Here is an 18,690-nt window from a genome sequence, read left to right as displayed (position 1 = left end):
CGCCTGACTACGTGGAGCTACTGTTCTCCATCATTCTATCAGCAGACAGCGCTCTGACTGACGTGGAGCTACTGTTCTCCATCATTCCGCTCTGACTGACGTGGAGCTACTGTTCTCCATCATTCTATCAGCAGACAGCGCTCTGACTGATGTGGAGCTACTGTTCTCCATCATTCTATCAGCAGACAGCACTCTGACTGACGTGGAGCTACTTTTCACCAGTACTTTTCTCAGTGTAGCCAGCCATTTTTCACCATTAAAATGCAAGATTAACTTTAAACAAAACATTAGGAAATTTAGCTGGCTACATTCTTTATATGATAAAGATTAGAAATATGAATGCTATGCATAGTTTTCACCAAAAATACCTTGCTTTTTCATTGTAAGCTCATGTACTTGGTTGCACTTCTGCTGCCATCAGATGAAAATGAATCTATTTTCTGCCATATGTGTTGCACTAATGTATTTCCTATGAAGGAAAACTATAGTTGCACATCCCTGATCACTCTATTGAAGCAAAAAAATACTTGACTTTCAATATAAAACGCAACCCCTGTCAATACACAGCTGGACTCGCGTTCTCCCGTTGTGCTATTTCCAAACAAACATGTGACTGGCTCAACTGTTCTGGGGAACTACGGTAAGCTTCATAATGTACAATAATGTGACAGGTGAAATGAAGAACGGAATCTGCTTCATCTCCTAAGGTATTGCACAAGTTGACTGCAGGTATTTAATAAAAAACAGTTGCTACAAATATTAAAATGTATTGAAACACTTCAAAATAAATAGTTGAAGCTGTATTGGCGGTCTTGAAAAACCATCCCGTGGCCATTTCCAAAAACCCTGTATACCGCACCTAAAGACTCCCAGACCATGGGAAACAAGATTCTCTGGTCTGATGAAACCAAGATCTCTGGCCTGAATGCCAAGCGTCACGTCTGGAGGAAACCTGGCACCATCCCTACGGTGAAGCATGGTGGCAACATCATGCTGTGGGGATGTTTTTCAGTGGCAGGGACTGGGAGACTAGTCAGAATTGAGGGAAAGATGAATGGAGCAAAGTAGAGAGAGCCTTGATGAAAACCTGCTCCAAAGCGCTCAGGACCTCAGACTGGGGCGAAGCTTCACCTTCAACAGGACATCGACCCTAAGCACACAGCCAAGACAACGCAGGAGTGGCTTCGGGACAAGTCTTTGAACGTCCTTGAGTGGCACAGCCAGAGTCCGGACTTGAACACGATCAAACATCTCTGGAAAGACTTGAAAATAGCTGTGCAGCGACGCTACCCATCCAACCTGACAGAGCTTGAGAGAATATACAGAGAAGAATGGGTGAAACTCCCCAAATATCGGTGTGCCAATCTTGTAGTGTCATACCCAAGAAGACTAGAGGCTATAATGGATGCCGAAGTTGCTTCAACAAAGTACAAAGTAAAAGGTCTGAATAATTATGTAAATGTGATATTTCAGTTTGTTTTTAACAGCCGAGTGCGGGTCCAAACAGCCGAGTGCGGGTCCAAACAGCCGAGTGCGGGTCCCTAGGATGTATACTAGGACCGGGACGATACCAGTATCCCAATACTCGTTAGTATCGTGGCAAGGAAACAAAACATAAAGCAGATTTAACTTTTAGGAAAACAGCCTTAATGTTGGAAACAAACGTCATTATGTTGTCATCCAGAGTCACATGTATTTATTTTCCAAGCTATAGCCACAATACTTTACATACAGCTGGTTTTAAAAGGACCAAAGAGTTTGCGTCGAGTTTTCATTTTTGCCATGGAAAAAATATTGCAATACTGGTATCGTCACAGCCCTACTTTCTTAAGAGTCCAAACAGCCTAGTCTGCATCCCAAACAGCACCTTTTACCCTATATAGTTCACAACTTTTGACCCGAATAGGGTGCCATTTGAGATGCAAACATAATTGCAAGGGGGAGGATGTGGTCACAGGTTTCCCTTGGCAGAGCCCTCAGAACCCTTTTCAATAACAGATGTGGTTAATGCTAGAAAACTATCTATTGTTGCAGCACTGCTAAGGCTTCCGCTAAGACAGATCACAAGATTACACATTTATATGTTACTTTCCACAGGATTTCACACACCCTGATGGCATCCTGTTATCTCCGAGAGAGTCCTCCCTTTCTTGAGAGAGAGCGACGAGCGAGAGAGAGCGAGAGATCTAGCCACTGCCTCCCAGACACCTCAGTAGTTGATAGTGACTGATATAGTTGATCAGGGGGGCGGCAGGTAGCCTAGTGGTTTGAGCGTTGGGCCAGTTGCTAGATCGAATCCCTGAGCTGACAAGGTAAAAATATGTCGTTCTGCCCCTGAAAAAGGAAGTTAACTCACTGTTCCTAGGCCGTCATTGTAAATAAGAATTTGTTCTTAACTGACTTGCCAAGTTAAATAAAGGTTAAAAAAAATTAAAAAAAATAAATCAGACAGTAGTCAGATCCATAGCGATAATATCTTAACATAACCCAACCCTAAATATGGACAATAGGGTGTGTTATGATCATGCCTTACCATTGAAAAAGCTCTTGGCACGCAGGTAGCTGACACAAAGCCTGAGGATGGTCAGTTTGTCCAGCTTGGAGATGACATCCTGGGGGTAAGGAAGCAGACTGGCCAGCCTGTCCAACTCCCCATTCAGGCGTTCCCGGTGCCTCTTCGAAGGGTTTGATTTGGCTCCTTCTGGAGGTGGCTTCACACTATGAGGAAGAGAATGTCTGCCATCAATGTCTCATATGATGATATTCCTCAGTCTTGTTATGTAGCCTAAATGGTAGATACTGTATGTTTACGAAAGTGTGAATGAATGCAACTCATGGAGTCCACAGAAAGAAATATCATAAAGTATCATTGTCCAAGGTTGAAACATGCTTCTTTCTGTACCTCATTTAGACCTCATACAAATCAGACTAGGGAGTCTGTCAGTCGACCCTATACCATGAATATAATAACAGTACTACAATTGAACTGTCACCCACAAGGCATCCTAAATCTGTACACCGATGTAGCATACTAAACATGCACTAGACTAGTAGTGACATAACTTTGTCTTCAACCCCTAACTAGCTGGCCATGCTGTTGTAGCGGCGATCAGTTATCCAACGTGACTGTACCTTCTCTGGGGCTTTTTCCTCTTGCGACTTGCATACATGTTGGTGCTATTTATTCCCAATGTGTACTATGGAATGCCAAGCGCACTAGAAAGACAGCTAGCTAGCTGACGGGACAGGGTACGTAGTCAGAACCCTGCTTCTGCTAGGCTAGCTAAATAACACGTATCATGTTAGCTAGCTGACAATCAAAACATGGTCGATTACTCAGTAAGATGCATTTTAAAGCATGCTACAAAACGATGTAGCCTGTTAAATGCACACCTGCATTATTAAGCGAAAAGCAAGAAATGTTTGCTACATATATTAACAACCTAATTTAGCTAGAGAAAGTGGACAAGTTCGAAGAAGAGAAAGATTATCAATTGCCAACACTGAGCCGTCAATGGATCGTGCCGTGCGAGCTTCCTTGCCAAACGCGGATGGACCATAAATCAAATCGGAATATATTCGCCGAACATTAGCCACGCGAGAATTTCATGGCTACAACAAACGTCATGCAAACTGCAGAAATGGGATATTTGTGGTCATTTCTTTCACACCCCCTTCAGCTCCGCCCACCGGGTACGCACACGCGTATCCCAGCCAATCGCAAAGTGACTATCATTGCGTTGTTTACACCCTTCAAAGGTCTGGGTTTAGACGAGATGGATGGGACGTCAAACCAGTTGAAAGTTCATTACTGTAGCTACTGCAATTGTAGAAAACATGAATAATTCAAGTAATTTAATATAATGTATTATATGAAGTACCGTGTGGGTCAATTGGTAGAGCATGGTGTTTGCAACGTAAGGGTTGTGGGTTCGAGTCACATGCACTCACTACTGTAAATTTCTTTGCATAAGAGCGTCTGCTAAATTATGTAAATGTTTTATCCTTATATCAACTCTAAGATTTTTAAAACAGCCTTCTGTATTTTTGGGTCAGCAAAGCAAAATAGGTCATAGTTTGTGAACATGCTGCAGACTGACATCGTGGTCCTGTGTGGCTCAGTTGGTAGAGCATGGTGTTTGCGATGTCAAGGTTGTGTGTTTGATTCCCACGGGGGACCAGTATGGAATGAAATGTATGCATTCACTACTGTAAGTCGCTCTGGATGAGAGCATCTGCTAAATGACATAAATGTAAATGACACCTCAGCAGTTAAATGAAGAGCTTTAATAGGAAGAATACAGAAGCAGTCTTGGTGGAGGGTGGTGATCTCTAATTCAGGGTAAATGACTTGGGAGTTACTGTATTCAAGTTACTAGTTATTTCAGGCTCTGATAGCAAAGCTCTTTATCTTCTAATCTGCCACATTACTTGGAATGTCGTTGACATTTGCTTTGAATAAAAGGGATTGGGGATTTTTCCATCTCAGATTCATCAAAAAGTGATGTGTGCCTCCCAAAATGTCAACATCTGGAATGTAAACGGCATTCCAAGCCTGACAGGATGACAGCCATGAACACTTTTTCTGACACGGAGAAATCTACGTTGGACTCCACAATGCGCTGAAATGTCATATTTGACAGGATTAGATCAGACTACAGATTTGAGATTCGACAGAATATTGTATGTGTGCACCAAGATCCCATGACTTTGACCCAACTACATTATACCTTTACCCAACTACCTAACACAATTGTGAAGTCATTTTTGGAGGAATTGACCCAACACCCAAGTCAATTTGTATTCAGTATTCCACGTCAATGTACAGTATTTGGACACCCCATTCCATATAGGGAAAGCATGGTAAATACAGTACACCACATTCAGATCCACACTCAATCTGACAGTTGACATACTGAATGTGTTTGTCAGAGCGAATAAAAATCAAAACATTTAGATATATAATAGGTTTACTACTAGGCAAATCTCCATTTGTTTGCAAACATAGGGTTTCATGGTATCTGCAATGCATTCATTAAATGATCTACTCCTGTGTCAAAGACACTGTACTGTACCTATCCTTGGCTTGTCTGTCACTATAGTCATGTTTTGAATTGGCTATGCTTTTGGCCTTTGAAAATAACTAATGTTTTTGAATGCACAAATGTACAAACCAAAAATATTCTGCTTGTCTATTACATTGATCAACATGCAAAACATATTTAATCAAGTGACATTCATTTCAAGTGGAGAAATGTAATTAATCAAGACTATACAGCAGATCATTCAGTGAATGTATTTGTATTCATTGAGTGACGGGGTTTTGAGGGGATTTTAGGGGCTACACTCACTTTCACTAAAACCTAAATCCCTTATGTTTACAATAGGATTTGGGAGGCTAAAAGCAAGTGGGTCAAGCCACATTAAAAAGAAACACGTGGGCAATATCCTTGAATATACAAATAGCTGTGGACATGCTTTAAATTGACAGAGTAAATGAGACATTGACATCAGTTTTGATGTCATGACCTGTCTCTGAAGTAAGTCAACTTCCTTCTTGACCCCGAGCTAAGCATTACAGTAATACTATATGTTTACGGTTGTGTATGTTGGACCGTTGTTGGGTATGGCACTTACATACCAAACAATATTGTCTTTGAGATGGAGCTTAATAAAGTGGATATTTCATCTAGAACAGAGTTTATTATGTTAGATGGTAGACGGTAGATGGTATTTATTTCAACGTATTGTAGGTCTACACTTGCGATGTTATCAGTGAAAAGGGAACTTGTCTATAAGCTTGTTATGCAGCCCTGCTGTGCAGCATGGTGTTTTCCTCTGGGATCAGTCTCAGGGTTGGACGGGACAGCCAATTGTTCACTTAGATGTGACAGTGAGCAAGCGAGCGGTTGTATTACTGATGGGTGATGGGGGCGTGTTTAAACAGATCTATTGTTTCCCCCTGAGTCTAGCGTGGGAAATGAACAAGAAATTACTGCAAATGTACTATTGATAAAAACAAGGAAATATAGCATCATGTATGAGAAAAAGCTCTCTTTCTTTCTTTCTTTATCTCTCTCTTTCTCACTCTGTGTGTGTGAGTGTATGTGTAAGATTCTATGGTGTGTTAGTGTCTCTTTCTCTCTCTCTGTCTCTCTCCCTCTCTCTTCTCTCTCCCTCTCTTTCTCTGAATGAAAATGTAATTCAATGTCTTGAAGCCAGAGGTGCGTGATGACTGATGGGATGTGTGCTCTCAGAGTAAACATTATTAAACAACATCACTGAGGACACTCTCAAAGCAAACATTAACAAACACCACCACTGAGGACACTCTCAGAGAAAACATTAACAAACACCATCACTGAGGACACTCTCAGAGAAAACATTAACAAACACCATCACTGAGGACACTCTCAGAGAAAACATTAACAAACACCATCACTGAGGACACTCAAAGCAAACATTAACAAACACCATCACTGAGGACACTCTCAGAGAAAACATTAACAAACACCATCACTGAGGACACTCTCAGAGCAACCATTAACAAACACCATCACTGAGGACACTCAAAGCAAACATTAACAAACACCATCACTGAGGACACTCTCAGAGCAACCATTAACAAACACCATCACTGAGGACACTCTCAGAGCAAACATTATCAAACACCATCACTGAGGACACTCTCAGAGCAAACATTATCAAACACCATCACTGAGGACACTCTCAGAGCAAACATTATCAAACACCATCACTGAGGACACTCTCAGAGCAAACATTATCAAACACCATCACTGAGGACACTCTCAGAGCAAACATTAACAAACACCATCACTGAGGACACTCTCAGAGCAAACATTATCAAACACCATCACTGAGGACACTCTCAGAGAAAACATTAACAAACACCATCACTGAGGACACTCTCAGAGCAAACATTATCAAACACCATCACTGAGGACACTCTCAGAGCAAACATTATCAAACACCATCACTGAGGACACTCTCAGAGCAAACATTATCAAACACCATCACTGAGGACACTCTCAGAGCAAACATTATCAAACACCATCACTGAGGACACTCTCAGAGCAAACATTATCAAACACCATCACTGAGGACACTCTCAGAGCAAACATTATCAAACACCATCACTGAGGACACTCTCAGAGCAAACATTATCAAACACCATCACTGAGGACACTCTCAGAGCAAACATTATCAAACACCATCACTGAGGACACTCTCAGAGCAAACATTATCAAACACCATCACTGAGGACACTCTCAGAGCAAACATTATCAAACACCATCACTGAGGACACTCTCAGAGCAAACATTATTAAACACCATCACTGAGGACACTCTCAGACATGTTTGGGATTTTGTCAAGGAGGCCCTTTATCTACTTCTCCATAATCAGATGAACTCGTGGATGCCATTTTTATGTCTCTGCATCCAGTATTAAGGAAGTTATAGGTAGTTTTGCGAGAGAGCTAGTTAGCAACTTCCTTCAAAATGCATACAGAGGGATAAAAATGTTCATCTGATTGTGGGGAAGTAAAGGGCCTCATTGCCAAAATATTGAAATATCCCTTTAACGTGATTAAACACCATTACTGAGAGAACTTTCAGAGCGAACAATATCACTGAGGAGACTCAGACACGTCTGAAAACATTATCAAACAACATTACTGAGGACACTCAGACATGTTGTCTCAAAACATTATCAAACAACATTACCGAGGACACTCAGACATGTTGTCTCAAAACATTATCAAACAACATTACCGAGGACACTCAGACATGTTGTCTCAAAACATTATCAAACAACATTACCGAGGACACTCAGACATGTTGTCTCAAAACATTATCAAACAACATTACCGAGGACACTCAGACATGTTGTCTCAAAACATTATCAAACAACATTACCGAGGACACTCCTGGCTTCTCTCTGCATCGCCTTAGTGGTTCTTACATAGAAATAGAATCAATGCATTCCACTTCTATGGGTTCTTCCTTTTAGACACATTCCTCTTACAGTCATTGACATTTTCAATATGCAAAGGCAGAGAAAGTATACTGAAAATGTGTGCACAAATTTGTTTACATCCCTGTTAGTGAGCATTTCTTATTTTCCAAGATAATCCATCCACCTGACAGATGTGTTATATCAAGAAGCTGACTAAACAGCATGATCATTACACAGGTGCACCTTGTGGGCTGGGGACAATAAAAGACCAATCTAAAATCAGCCTTTTTTTCACACGCACAATGCCACAGATGTCTCAAGTTTTGAGGGAGCGTGTAATTGGCATGCTGACTGCAGGAAGGTCCACTTGAGTTGTTGCCAGATCATTGGAATTTAATTTCTCTACCATAAGCCACCTCCAACGTCGTTTTAGAGAATTTGGCAGTAAGACCAACCCGGCATCACAACCGCAGACCACGTGTAACCACGTGTCACGTCCTGACCATAGAGAGCTCGTATTTTTCTATGGTAGAGTAGGTCAGGGCGTGACTGTGGGGTTTTGTCTAGTTTATTTATTTATATGTTTAGTTCTAGTTTCTTTTTTCTGTGTTGGGTTTTTTGTCTAGTTTACATTTTCTATGTTGTGTTCTAGGTTCTTTTTTCTATGTTGGGGTTTTTGTCTAGTTTACATTTTCTATGTTGTGTTCTATGTTATTTTTTCTAGGTTGGGGTTTTCAGATGATTCCCAATTAGAGGCAGCTGGTCATCATTGTCTCTAATTGGGGATCATATTTAAGTTGTTGTTTTCCCACTAGTGTTTGTGGGAGATTATTTAGAGTTTATGCATGTAGCACGTCTTCGTCACGGTTTGTTGTTTTTGTTTATAGTTTATTGTCTGTCTTGCATAGTTTCACATAGAAATAAAGATGTGGAACGATACGTACGCTGCGCCTTGGTCTCTTTCATATGACAGCCGTGACACCACGCCAGCCCAGGACCTCCACATCCGGCTTCTTCACCTGCGGGATGGTCTGAGACCAGCCACCCGCATAGCTGATGAAACTGTGGTTTTGCAAAACTAAAGAATTTCTGCACAAACGGTCAGAAACCGTCTCAGGGAATTTCATCGGTGTTCTCGTCATCCTCACCAGGGTCTTGACCTGACTGCAGTTTGGTATTGTAACTGACTTCAATGAGCAAATGCTCACCTTCGATGGCAACTGGGACGCTGGAGAAGTGTGCTTTTCACGGATGAATCCCGGTTTCAACTGTACAGGGCAGATGGCAGACAGCATGTATGGCGTCGTGTGGGCGAGCGGTTTGCTGATGTCAACGTTGTGAACAGAGTGCCCTGTGGTGGTGGGTTTTATGGTATGGGCAGGCATAAGCTTCGGAAAACAAACACAATTGTATTTTATCTATGAAAATTTGAATGCACAGAGATACCGTGACAAGATCCTGAGGCCCATTGTCGTGCGATTCTTCCGCAGCCATCACCTCATATATCCAACAACTTCGCACAGCCATTGAAGAGGAGTGGGACAACATTCCACAGGCCACAATCAACAGCCTGATTAACTTTATACAAAGGAGTTGTGTCACACTGCATGAGGCAAATGGTGGTCGCATCAGATACTGACTGGTTTTCTGATCCACACCCCTACCTTTTTTTAAGGTATCTGTGACCAACAGATGCATACCTCTATTTCCAGTCATGTGAAATCCATAGATTATGGCCTAATAAATTTACTTCAATTGGCAGATTTTCATTATAATCACATTTTATTGGTCACCAACACGTGTTTAGCAGATGTTATTGCGGGTGTAGCAAAATGCTTATAAAAACAGTTATATGAACTGTTATTCAGTAAAATGTTTGAAATTGTTTGCATGTTGCATTTATATTTTTCTTCGGTGTAGATAATTAGCATGGATGGGGTTGGATATCCAAATAATTGAACACTGGATATGAGACACTCTGTTTATTACTTCTGCCTTTCAAAGCAGTGACAACGTGTCTTTCAGCTGATTAAAAAACTACATTTAGGTGAAAGAAAATTCATACATTTTCAGTATGGCTTTCACAGACATACTGTACCTTGCACTTCCAAACAAGTGGAGATGACTAGGAGAGGAGAAGGGGGAACCACTTTACAGTACTTTACACCAAGGTTTCTCAAAACTTTGGGGGCAGGGGACTCTTTTTGTGATAGCAAATTTATCAGGTACCCCCTCTTAACTCGAGTGAGATGCGCTGCTGTTACTGTTTATTGTCTATCCTGTTGCCTAGTCACTTTATCCCGACCTACAGTTGAAGTCGGAAGTTTACATACACCTTAAACAAATACATTTAAACTCAGATTTTCACAATTTCTGACATTTAATTCTAGTCAATATTCCCTGTCTTAGGTCAGTTAGGATCACCACTTTATTTTAAGAATGTGAAATGTCAGAATAATAGTAGAGATAATGATTTATGTCAGCTTTTATTTCTTTCATCACATTCCCAGTGGGTCAGAAGTTAACATACACTCAATTAGTATTTGGTAGCATTGCCTTAAGATTGTTTAACTTGGGTCAAATGTTTTGGGTAGCCTTCCACAAGCTTCCCACAATAAGTTGGATGAATTTTGGCCCATTCCTCCTGGCAGAGCTGGTGTAACTGAGTCAGGTTTGTAGGCCTCCTTGCTCGCACACGTTTTTTCAGTTCTGCCCACAAATTTTCTACAGGATTGAGGTCAGGGCTTTGTAATGGCCACTCCAATACCTTGACTTTGTTGTCCTTAAGCCATTTTGCCACAACTTTGGAAGTATGCTTGGGGTCATTGTCCATTTGGAAGACCCATTTGCGACCAAGCTTTAACTTCCTGACTGATGTCTTGAGATGTTGCTTCAATATATCCACACAGTTTTCCTGCCTCATGATGCCATCTATTTTGTGAAGTGCACCAGTCCCTCCTGCAGAAAAGCACCCCCACAACATGATGCTGCCACCCCCGTGCTTCACAGTTGGGATGGTGTTCTTCGGCTTGCAAGCCTCCCCCTTTTTCCTCCAAACATAACGATGGTCATTATGGCCAAAAAGTAATATTTTTGTTTCATCAGACCAGAGGACATTTCTCCAAAAAGTTTGATCTTTGTCCCCATGTGCAGTTGCAAACCGCAGTCTGGCTTTTTTATGGCGGTTTTGGAGCACTGGCTTCTTCCTTGCTGACATAGGACTCATTTTACTGTGGATATAGATACTTTTGTACCTGTTTCCTCCAGCATCTTCACAAGGTCCTTTGCTGTTGTTCTGGGATTGATTTGCACTTTTTGCACCAAAGTACGTTCATCTCTAGGAGACAGAACACGTCTCCTTCCATACATGAAGGGAACATTTCGGCATTTGCTGTATGACTGATGAGGAAGTCCATATTGCAAATGTACGGTCCCTTACTAGACGTCCACGAACGTTTGTAAAATTCGCAGACGGCGCCGGCCGTGCACCGGGGCCGTATCTTCCGGGAAGTCATGAAACGAAGTCTCTCGGACGTTCGGTTTGCGTTTAATAAAATGTTCAAATTTTGGTCATTTTTCACCAGTCCCGGAAAATAACAGCAGAGGGCGAATGGAGGGCACATGGAATCATATTGCAAATGTAAGAAACGTCACCAATCACGACGTGGCCTTTTCTCCTAAACGGAAAAGACTTCGAAGACGAAACTTGGCGAGCATAGGGTTGGCATAATGGGCAGTTGGCCCCGAACAAGATGGAGTCGAGGCCTCAACGCTTGTTGAGTTAAGGCCATTTTTATGGGATTAAAGGTCAAAAATTAAAATAGAGCGCTAATTTGACCGCTTCACACGAAACGCCTTTCGGATAGTGTCTTGAACGAACGAACAAAAACCGCTATTTGGATATAACTATGGATTATTTTGAACCAAACCAACATTTGTTATTGAAGTAGCAGTCCTGGGAGTGCATTCTGACGAAGAACACCAAAGGTAATCAAACTTTTCTAATAGTAAATCGGAGTTTGGTGAAGGCTAAACTTGCTGGGGGTCTAAATAGCTAGCCCTGTGATGCCGGGCTATGTACTCAGAATATTGCAAAATGTGCTTTCACCGAAAAGCTATTTTAAAATCGGACACCTCGATTGCACAAAGGAGTTCTGTATCTATAATTCTTAAAATAATTGTTATGTTTTTTGTGAATGTTTATCGTGAGTAATTTAGTAAATTCACCGGAAGTGTTCGGTGGGAATGCTAGTTCTGAACGTCACATGCTAATGTAAAAAGCTGGTTTTTGATATAAATATGAACTTGATTGAACAAAACATGCATGTATTGTATAACATAATGTCCTAGGGTTGTCATCTGATGAAGATCATCAAAGGTTAGTGCTGCATTTAGCTGTGGTTTTGTTTTTTGTGACATTATATTCTAGCTTGAAAAATGGGTGTCTGATTATTTCTGGCTGGGTACTCTGCTGACATAATCTAATGTTTTGCTTTCGCTGTAAAGCCTTTTTGAAATCGGACAGTGTGGTTAGATAAAGGAGAGTCTTGTCTTTAACCTGTCTTTAACACAGCTAGGACATGGTGACACAGTGTGGGACTTAGAGACATACAGTGCCTACAATAGTTACCTTTGTTCGAACGATCAAAGAACCATCAGACCTAGAGCTCTGAAACTTTAGAAACCTCGATAGTGCACGGTGAGTTATGTGGCTCTAGAAGGTTCTCAGACCGAGAAACAGCCTCGTACATTTGCAATATGTTCAATTCATTTTGACCATCACGAAAATGGCGACATTTAGAAATGTCCCAGAGTTGCAAGACTAGGTGCATTGAAACCACCTTGGCCCATAGAGACGGAGCCCAACGTTTCTGTCCGATAGCTCATTCAAGGACCCCATAGCAATGCCCGGAAAAAGTGGATTTTCAGCACCAATTAAGGTCGTTGCTCAGGCACCGAATCAAGCCGAAACTTGGGATTCGGGGTCGCCTCACATAGACCTACACATAATGTCAGAGCTTGACCCGCAGCTAGAACGTAACTCACGTGTTTTATGTTTTCTTATGGTTTAAACTGAAGGCGCTGTGAATTATGGGCCTGCTCTGATATATGTGATAGTTGACTTCTAAACGAGTTGGAAAAAGTGGATTTGGTGTCAGATGGTATCAGTTTGGTGTCAGAATGACATCTAATTGACTGATGGACGCTGACTTGCTGGGTGACGAGCGATGGAGAGGAACCAGAGTCACCGCCTGGCCATCCCGAGTTCATCGGGCCAGTCAATTATGCATTTCTGCAGTATTTTTGAGCATGTCAAATTCGTGATGGTAATGGTCATTTTGGACGTTTTTCAAAACATCGTTAGAAAACAACAGAGTCCCACTTCTCCCTCATCATACATGACAAATAGACCATCTAGGTTGATTCATGGCTTAACATAGGGCTATATATCATTTGGGCAGTATAAATGCCATTTGGACATGGTTCACTGACTTTTGGGTTTGGAAACCGACTTCCTATGATCGTACATGGCAAATGGACAAACATCCTAACTTGGCACATTCAATAGTTTCATACATGTATAATTGACCAAAAAATAATTGGACATTTCATTTGGACATTTCTAGTGGCATTTGGCAAAAAAAAGAAAAAAAGTCACTTTTGACTTCCTATGAAATCATATTGCAAATGGACAAAACATATGCCTTATGTACAAGCAAAAACAACCCAAAAAATTATGTCAATATAATATGTCAAAAGTATGTTCATACAGCTCTTATACATGTGTAATTGACCAAAAAATCAAAAGAATTTCGAAAAACGGCCCTAAATCACTTTTTTAACCTCTTGACGGTCGCCTAGGATAGGGGGCGCTACAGCGATTTTTGAAAAGAATTCATGCCCATTTTAAACGGCCTTCTACTCAAACTCAGAAGCTAGGATATGCATATAATTAATACTTGTGGATAGAAAACACCCTAAAGTTTCTAAAACTGTTTGAATGGTGTCTGTGTGTATAACAGAACTCATATGGCAGTCAAAACCCCGAGACCGATCGTAACAGGATGTGGAATTCTGAATTGCGAACTCAACTTCATCACTTTGCCTATAAATCACACCATGAGCAATGGTTCATTGAGCACTTCCTATTGCTTCCACTAGATGTCCCCAGTCTTTATAAAGTGGTTTGAGTCTCCTACTGTGAAAACTGACTGAATGAGACGCTGTGGAAAGTGGTCACATGAGGAGGGCCATCACCATTATGACGCCGGTGCCCCTGGCTACCCTCCCCTTTCGAAACATTTTGACAACGCAATCGTCCCCCTTGAATCTTATTGGAGCTCTGGTTGAAAAAGGCCCTAAAGATTTATGTTATACAACGTTTGACATGTTTGAACAAACCTAAATAAAAAGAAAATGCATTTTATTGAAAGAGGAGTCCCGCGGCCGACGGAAGTTTTGGAGCAGCCTTCAGAACGCGCTAACAAGAACAAGCTATTGGGACGTAAAGGATTAACTTTTTTGAACGAAAATACATTTGTTGTGGATCTGGGATTCCTGGAAGTGCTTTCTGATGAAGATAATCAAAGGTAAGGGATTATTGACAATAGTATACAAGAGTAGATTTGATATGCGATTGTTCCGAGATGGCGCTGACCTGTAACGGTAGCCTATTTTTCTGAGTATCGCAAAGTGTGATTACCCAGTAAAGTTATTTTTAAATCTGGCATTACAGGTGCTTTCAAGAGGTATTCATCTATAAATCTTAGAATGACAATATTACATTTTAAAAATGTTTTCGAATAGTAATTTAGTAAATTGTAGCGCTGTTTCACCGGATGCATTTGAGGGAAAATAGTTAGTCAACGTCACGCGCCGATGTAAAATGCTGTTTTTATATATAAATATGAACTTTATCGAACAAAAGAATGCATGTATTGTGTAACATGATGTCCTAGGAGTGTCATCTGATGAAGATTGTCAAAGGTTAGTGCTGCATTTAGCTGTTTTTTGGTTATTTGTGATGCATGTGGTTGGTCGGAAAATGGCTATGTGGCTACTTTTACGATATACTCCTCTAACATAATCTAATGTTTTGCTTTTGCTGTAAAGCCTTTTTGATATCGGACAACGTGGTTCGATTCAGGAGAGGTGTATCTATAAAACGATATAACATAGTCCTATATTAAAAAAAAATATTTAAAAAAATTGTTATGCTAATGGCGATAGGATTTTTCGCTGGATGTCGAGCCCGACCAGGGGTTAAGGGGGTGATAAGTTTTAGAAAAAACGACTCTTGGGTCTTGACTTGTGTTACATTTGCAATAAGAAAATCCACGGTGGAGCGCGCTCGCCATCTATAGGATTTTTGGGGTGTGACATTTGCCATATGAAATTTGCAATATGATTTGGATGAATATGGACCAAATTGGGTGGTATTGTCCATTGGGTGTATGATTCGTACAGTGCCAATATGTTCCCATTCATTTTTGTCCATTTGGAGGGGGTGTTCCCTTACTGAGCGGTATGATGGCTGCATGGTCCCATGGTGTTTATACTTGCGTACCATTGTTTATACAGATGAACGTGGTACCTTCAGGCATTTGGAAATTGCTCCCAAGGATGAACCAGACTTGTGGAGGTCTACAATTTTTTTCTGAGATCTTGGCTGATTTCTTTTGATTTTCCCATGATGTCAAGCAAAGAGGCACTGAGTTTGAAGGTAGGCCTTGAAATACATCCACAGGTACACCTCCAATTGACTCAAATTATGTCAATTAGTCTATCAGAAGCTTCTAAAGCCATGACATCATTTTCTGGAATTTTCCATGCAGTTTAAAGGCACAGTCAACTTAGTGTATGTAAACTTCTGACCCACTGGAATTGTGATACAGTAAATTATACGTGAAATAATCCGTCTGTAAACAATTGTTGGAAAAATTACTCATGTCATGCACAAAGTTGATGTCCTAACCGACTTGCCAAAACTATAGTTTGTTAACAAGAAATTTGTGGAGTGGTTGAAAAACTAGTTTTAATGACTCCAACCTAAGTGTATGTAAACTTCCGACTTCAACTGTATATGTACATATTTACCTAACCTTGTACTCCGTACTGGTATCCTGTTCATATAGTCAAGTTATCACTACTCATTGCCATGTTATACATTTCCTATTTATCTATGTTTTCTCTTTGTGTTGTTGGGAACGGCCGTAAGCAAGCATTTCACTGTTAGTCTGCACTAGTTGTTTACCAAGCATGTGACAAATAACATTTGATTTGATCTGTATAGCAAACAAGGCATTTTACTTTGACTTCGGCAGTGCATGGCCGGACGAACCAAGTCTCAGGCTCTGGGAAGGAACATTTTAAAAGTCCACCTCTTGGCATGGAGAGAGAATTCTGCAGGTTTCAAGCTAATTTCCTGCAATTCCTCACGCCTCTGTTTCAGTAAAAAGCTGAGGGACGGGCCTGGAGAAATTTAACCAATCTCAAATTCATAGACAGAGCTATGGATGCAAGGACTTACCATCCATGATATCAAAATGATAGTTTAAACCATGTTTTGAGGCTATACACTGTTTACATTTATATTGTTTACAAACATTGGAGTAAAACAAGCTTACATTTTAGGTTCTGATGGGGTACTACAGTTGAACTAAGCTCCTGAGCATTTATAAGTTAGATTCTTCAACAATCACTGGAAACATGTTTGTATGTATTAACTAAGGATTCTAGCTTTAACTTTAACAAATTATAATAATTTCTGGGGAATACAAGAAGTGTTATGTAGAAAAATGTATAATTGGTGGAGCACTGTGGATATCAATATCCATACATTTTAGATTTAAAATATTACATTGTATTGTATTTTATTACACCAACAACGTTTATTCAACGGATTGCATGGCCTAAATTCATTTAATCTGTTGTTGTTAGAAATATTCATGAAAAATAAATAACAATATATGTTTTAAAGACTTGCTTTACCTGGGGGCATACCTGACCTGCAGTACCTCCGCAGACCCCCACTTTGAGAACCCCTGCTTTACACCAATTACTGTTAGTTCTGAGGAGTAAGTCTTTAACTTTAGCTTTACCGACATCTAGTGGCTAAATGTTTAATTTGACTTGTGCAGTATTTGAATGAAAATAATACCAGAAGGCTAAAACATGATTGGTGATAAAATAGTGTCTGAATTTAAACGGGTCCTAGAAGCAGTAAGAGGTAGGAGTATATTCTTCGCGGCTACCAAAAGCCTGCCACGTATACCCTTAAAAAAAGATTACAGTATAACTGCTGCAAATACTGCGTCCAAAATACGTTTTTTTTACTGCAGTAATTTAGCAGTCTATTCGGCAATTACTGCGTCCAACATTCCAGTCAACTGCAGTTACTGCAATCTTTTCGGTACCCTCATGTGCTGACATGGCTACGCTTGTTGTTATAGTTTCGACGGGTGTGTGCAGTGCTGTAAACTGATTGGTGGTAGTGCTTGTGCTCCCTATCACTCAGAAGTTATGTAGCGAGCTAAGGTGACAACAATGCCTGCCATAGACGTTTTTCCAGTTGCTTCGAATGTTCAAAATCATAGGGTAAGAACACTTAAAGCCTTTCAAAGCGCGTAATTCTGGCTAGCCACAGCAGTCAACTAGCTAGTTGTTTAGCTTTCTAGCACATTCACTAATTTGTTTGTAAACATTTAACAAGCCAGCTACCTCACGTGTTATTTTCAAACTGTCAACACAGAGTAGTTTGGAAGCACCAATATATTCCAAGTCTAAAAACCACTTGAGGTTAAATACATCCGATTTCATTGTTCAGACACAAGTCACATGGCCAGCAATCAGATTTGTATCTGACATCAAACCACTTGAAATACCCGATTCCATGTGCCGTTCAAACTGTAGGGAAAGGAACAGATTCTAATCGGATATGCAGATAAATAGGATTTGAATCACTTCAAACTACCAATGTAAACACGGTTTTACTAATCCCAATCCAACTAATTTAATTCCACCTGTCATTTGCGAGTTATTCTAGGACTGTGCGCTGTATTACTGGTCTGCTGGCGTTTAGCGACAACTGAGCATGGTGTGACCAACCACAAACCTTGTTACTCTGTTCCAGTCGTTCTTTGGCCAATGAATTTGCTTCTTTTAGGGAGGTCACACACGGTGGCGGTAATGTTATGGAGTTTTTCCCTTCAAGTCTATCAGGTTGAAAAACATAGGCCTCATAGTAATTGGCAACTAAGAAGCTGGAGTGTTGGGCCAAACATTCAGATAACGACCAACATCCATTTTAGTTTTACTTGTTCTCATGCAAAACTATTAGTAAGATGGTGGTTCTCAAAATCCGAGACCAGGTAAGTGATCCGTCTTGTCAAAACGAAGGTAGCTAACGTTAGCTAGTAAGCTAGTGAAATTGCTAGCACGTTCTCAACAGCAGAATGTGCAGGCAGGGCCACACTGATGCAATGGTGGATAACTAACTAGCTAAATGATGGGATTTGCGAGATGTAACGTTTAACTAAACTCTATAAGTGCGTACTCAAGGTCATAGGTTTTGGTGTAAATCAGTAAACACGCTTATCTAACGTTGGCTAATTAGCGTACTGTTACCCATGTAGCTAGCTTAGCTATATGGTAGCTAGCTATGCCTATGGTAAACTAGCTGGAAACGCAATTTACGAGCTAGCCAGCTAAACT

The 18,690-nt window shown here is 40.7% G+C and overlaps 1 protein-coding gene and 1 pseudogene across 2 annotated transcripts in view; one reads left to right on the top strand and one right to left on the bottom strand.

Moving 5' to 3' along the window:
• Positions 1-3,680, bottom strand: part of ahr1a (aryl hydrocarbon receptor 1a) — a 33,093-nt gene extending 29,413 nt beyond the window's left edge. The window contains exons 1-2 of the mRNA XM_045697243.1: positions 3,133-3,680; positions 2,534-2,718 (exon numbers count right to left, since the gene is read on the bottom strand). Of these exons, the coding sequence (XP_045553199.1) occupies positions 2,534-2,718; positions 3,133-3,170 (223 nt within the window). The 5' untranslated portion in view covers positions 3,171-3,680. The remainder of the gene's footprint in view (positions 1-2,533; positions 2,719-3,132) is intronic.
• A 14,380-nt stretch (positions 3,681-18,060) lies between these two features.
• The window catches only part of LOC106598596 (serine/threonine-protein phosphatase 6 regulatory ankyrin repeat subunit A-like), a 43,374-nt pseudogene continuing 42,744 nt past the window's right edge, over positions 18,061-18,690 (top strand). The window contains exon 1 of the transcript XR_006759751.1: positions 18,061-18,347. The product of XR_006759751.1 is annotated as a serine/threonine-protein phosphatase 6 regulatory ankyrin repeat subunit A-like (transcript). The remainder of the gene's footprint in view (positions 18,348-18,690) is intronic.

Source organism: Salmo salar, chromosome ssa02 (assembly GCF_905237065.1).
Source record: "Salmo salar chromosome ssa02, Ssal_v3.1, whole genome shotgun sequence".
Taxonomy (NCBI): domain Eukaryota; kingdom Metazoa; phylum Chordata; class Actinopteri; order Salmoniformes; family Salmonidae; genus Salmo; species Salmo salar.
This window is presented reverse-complemented; position numbering and strand designations above follow the sequence as displayed.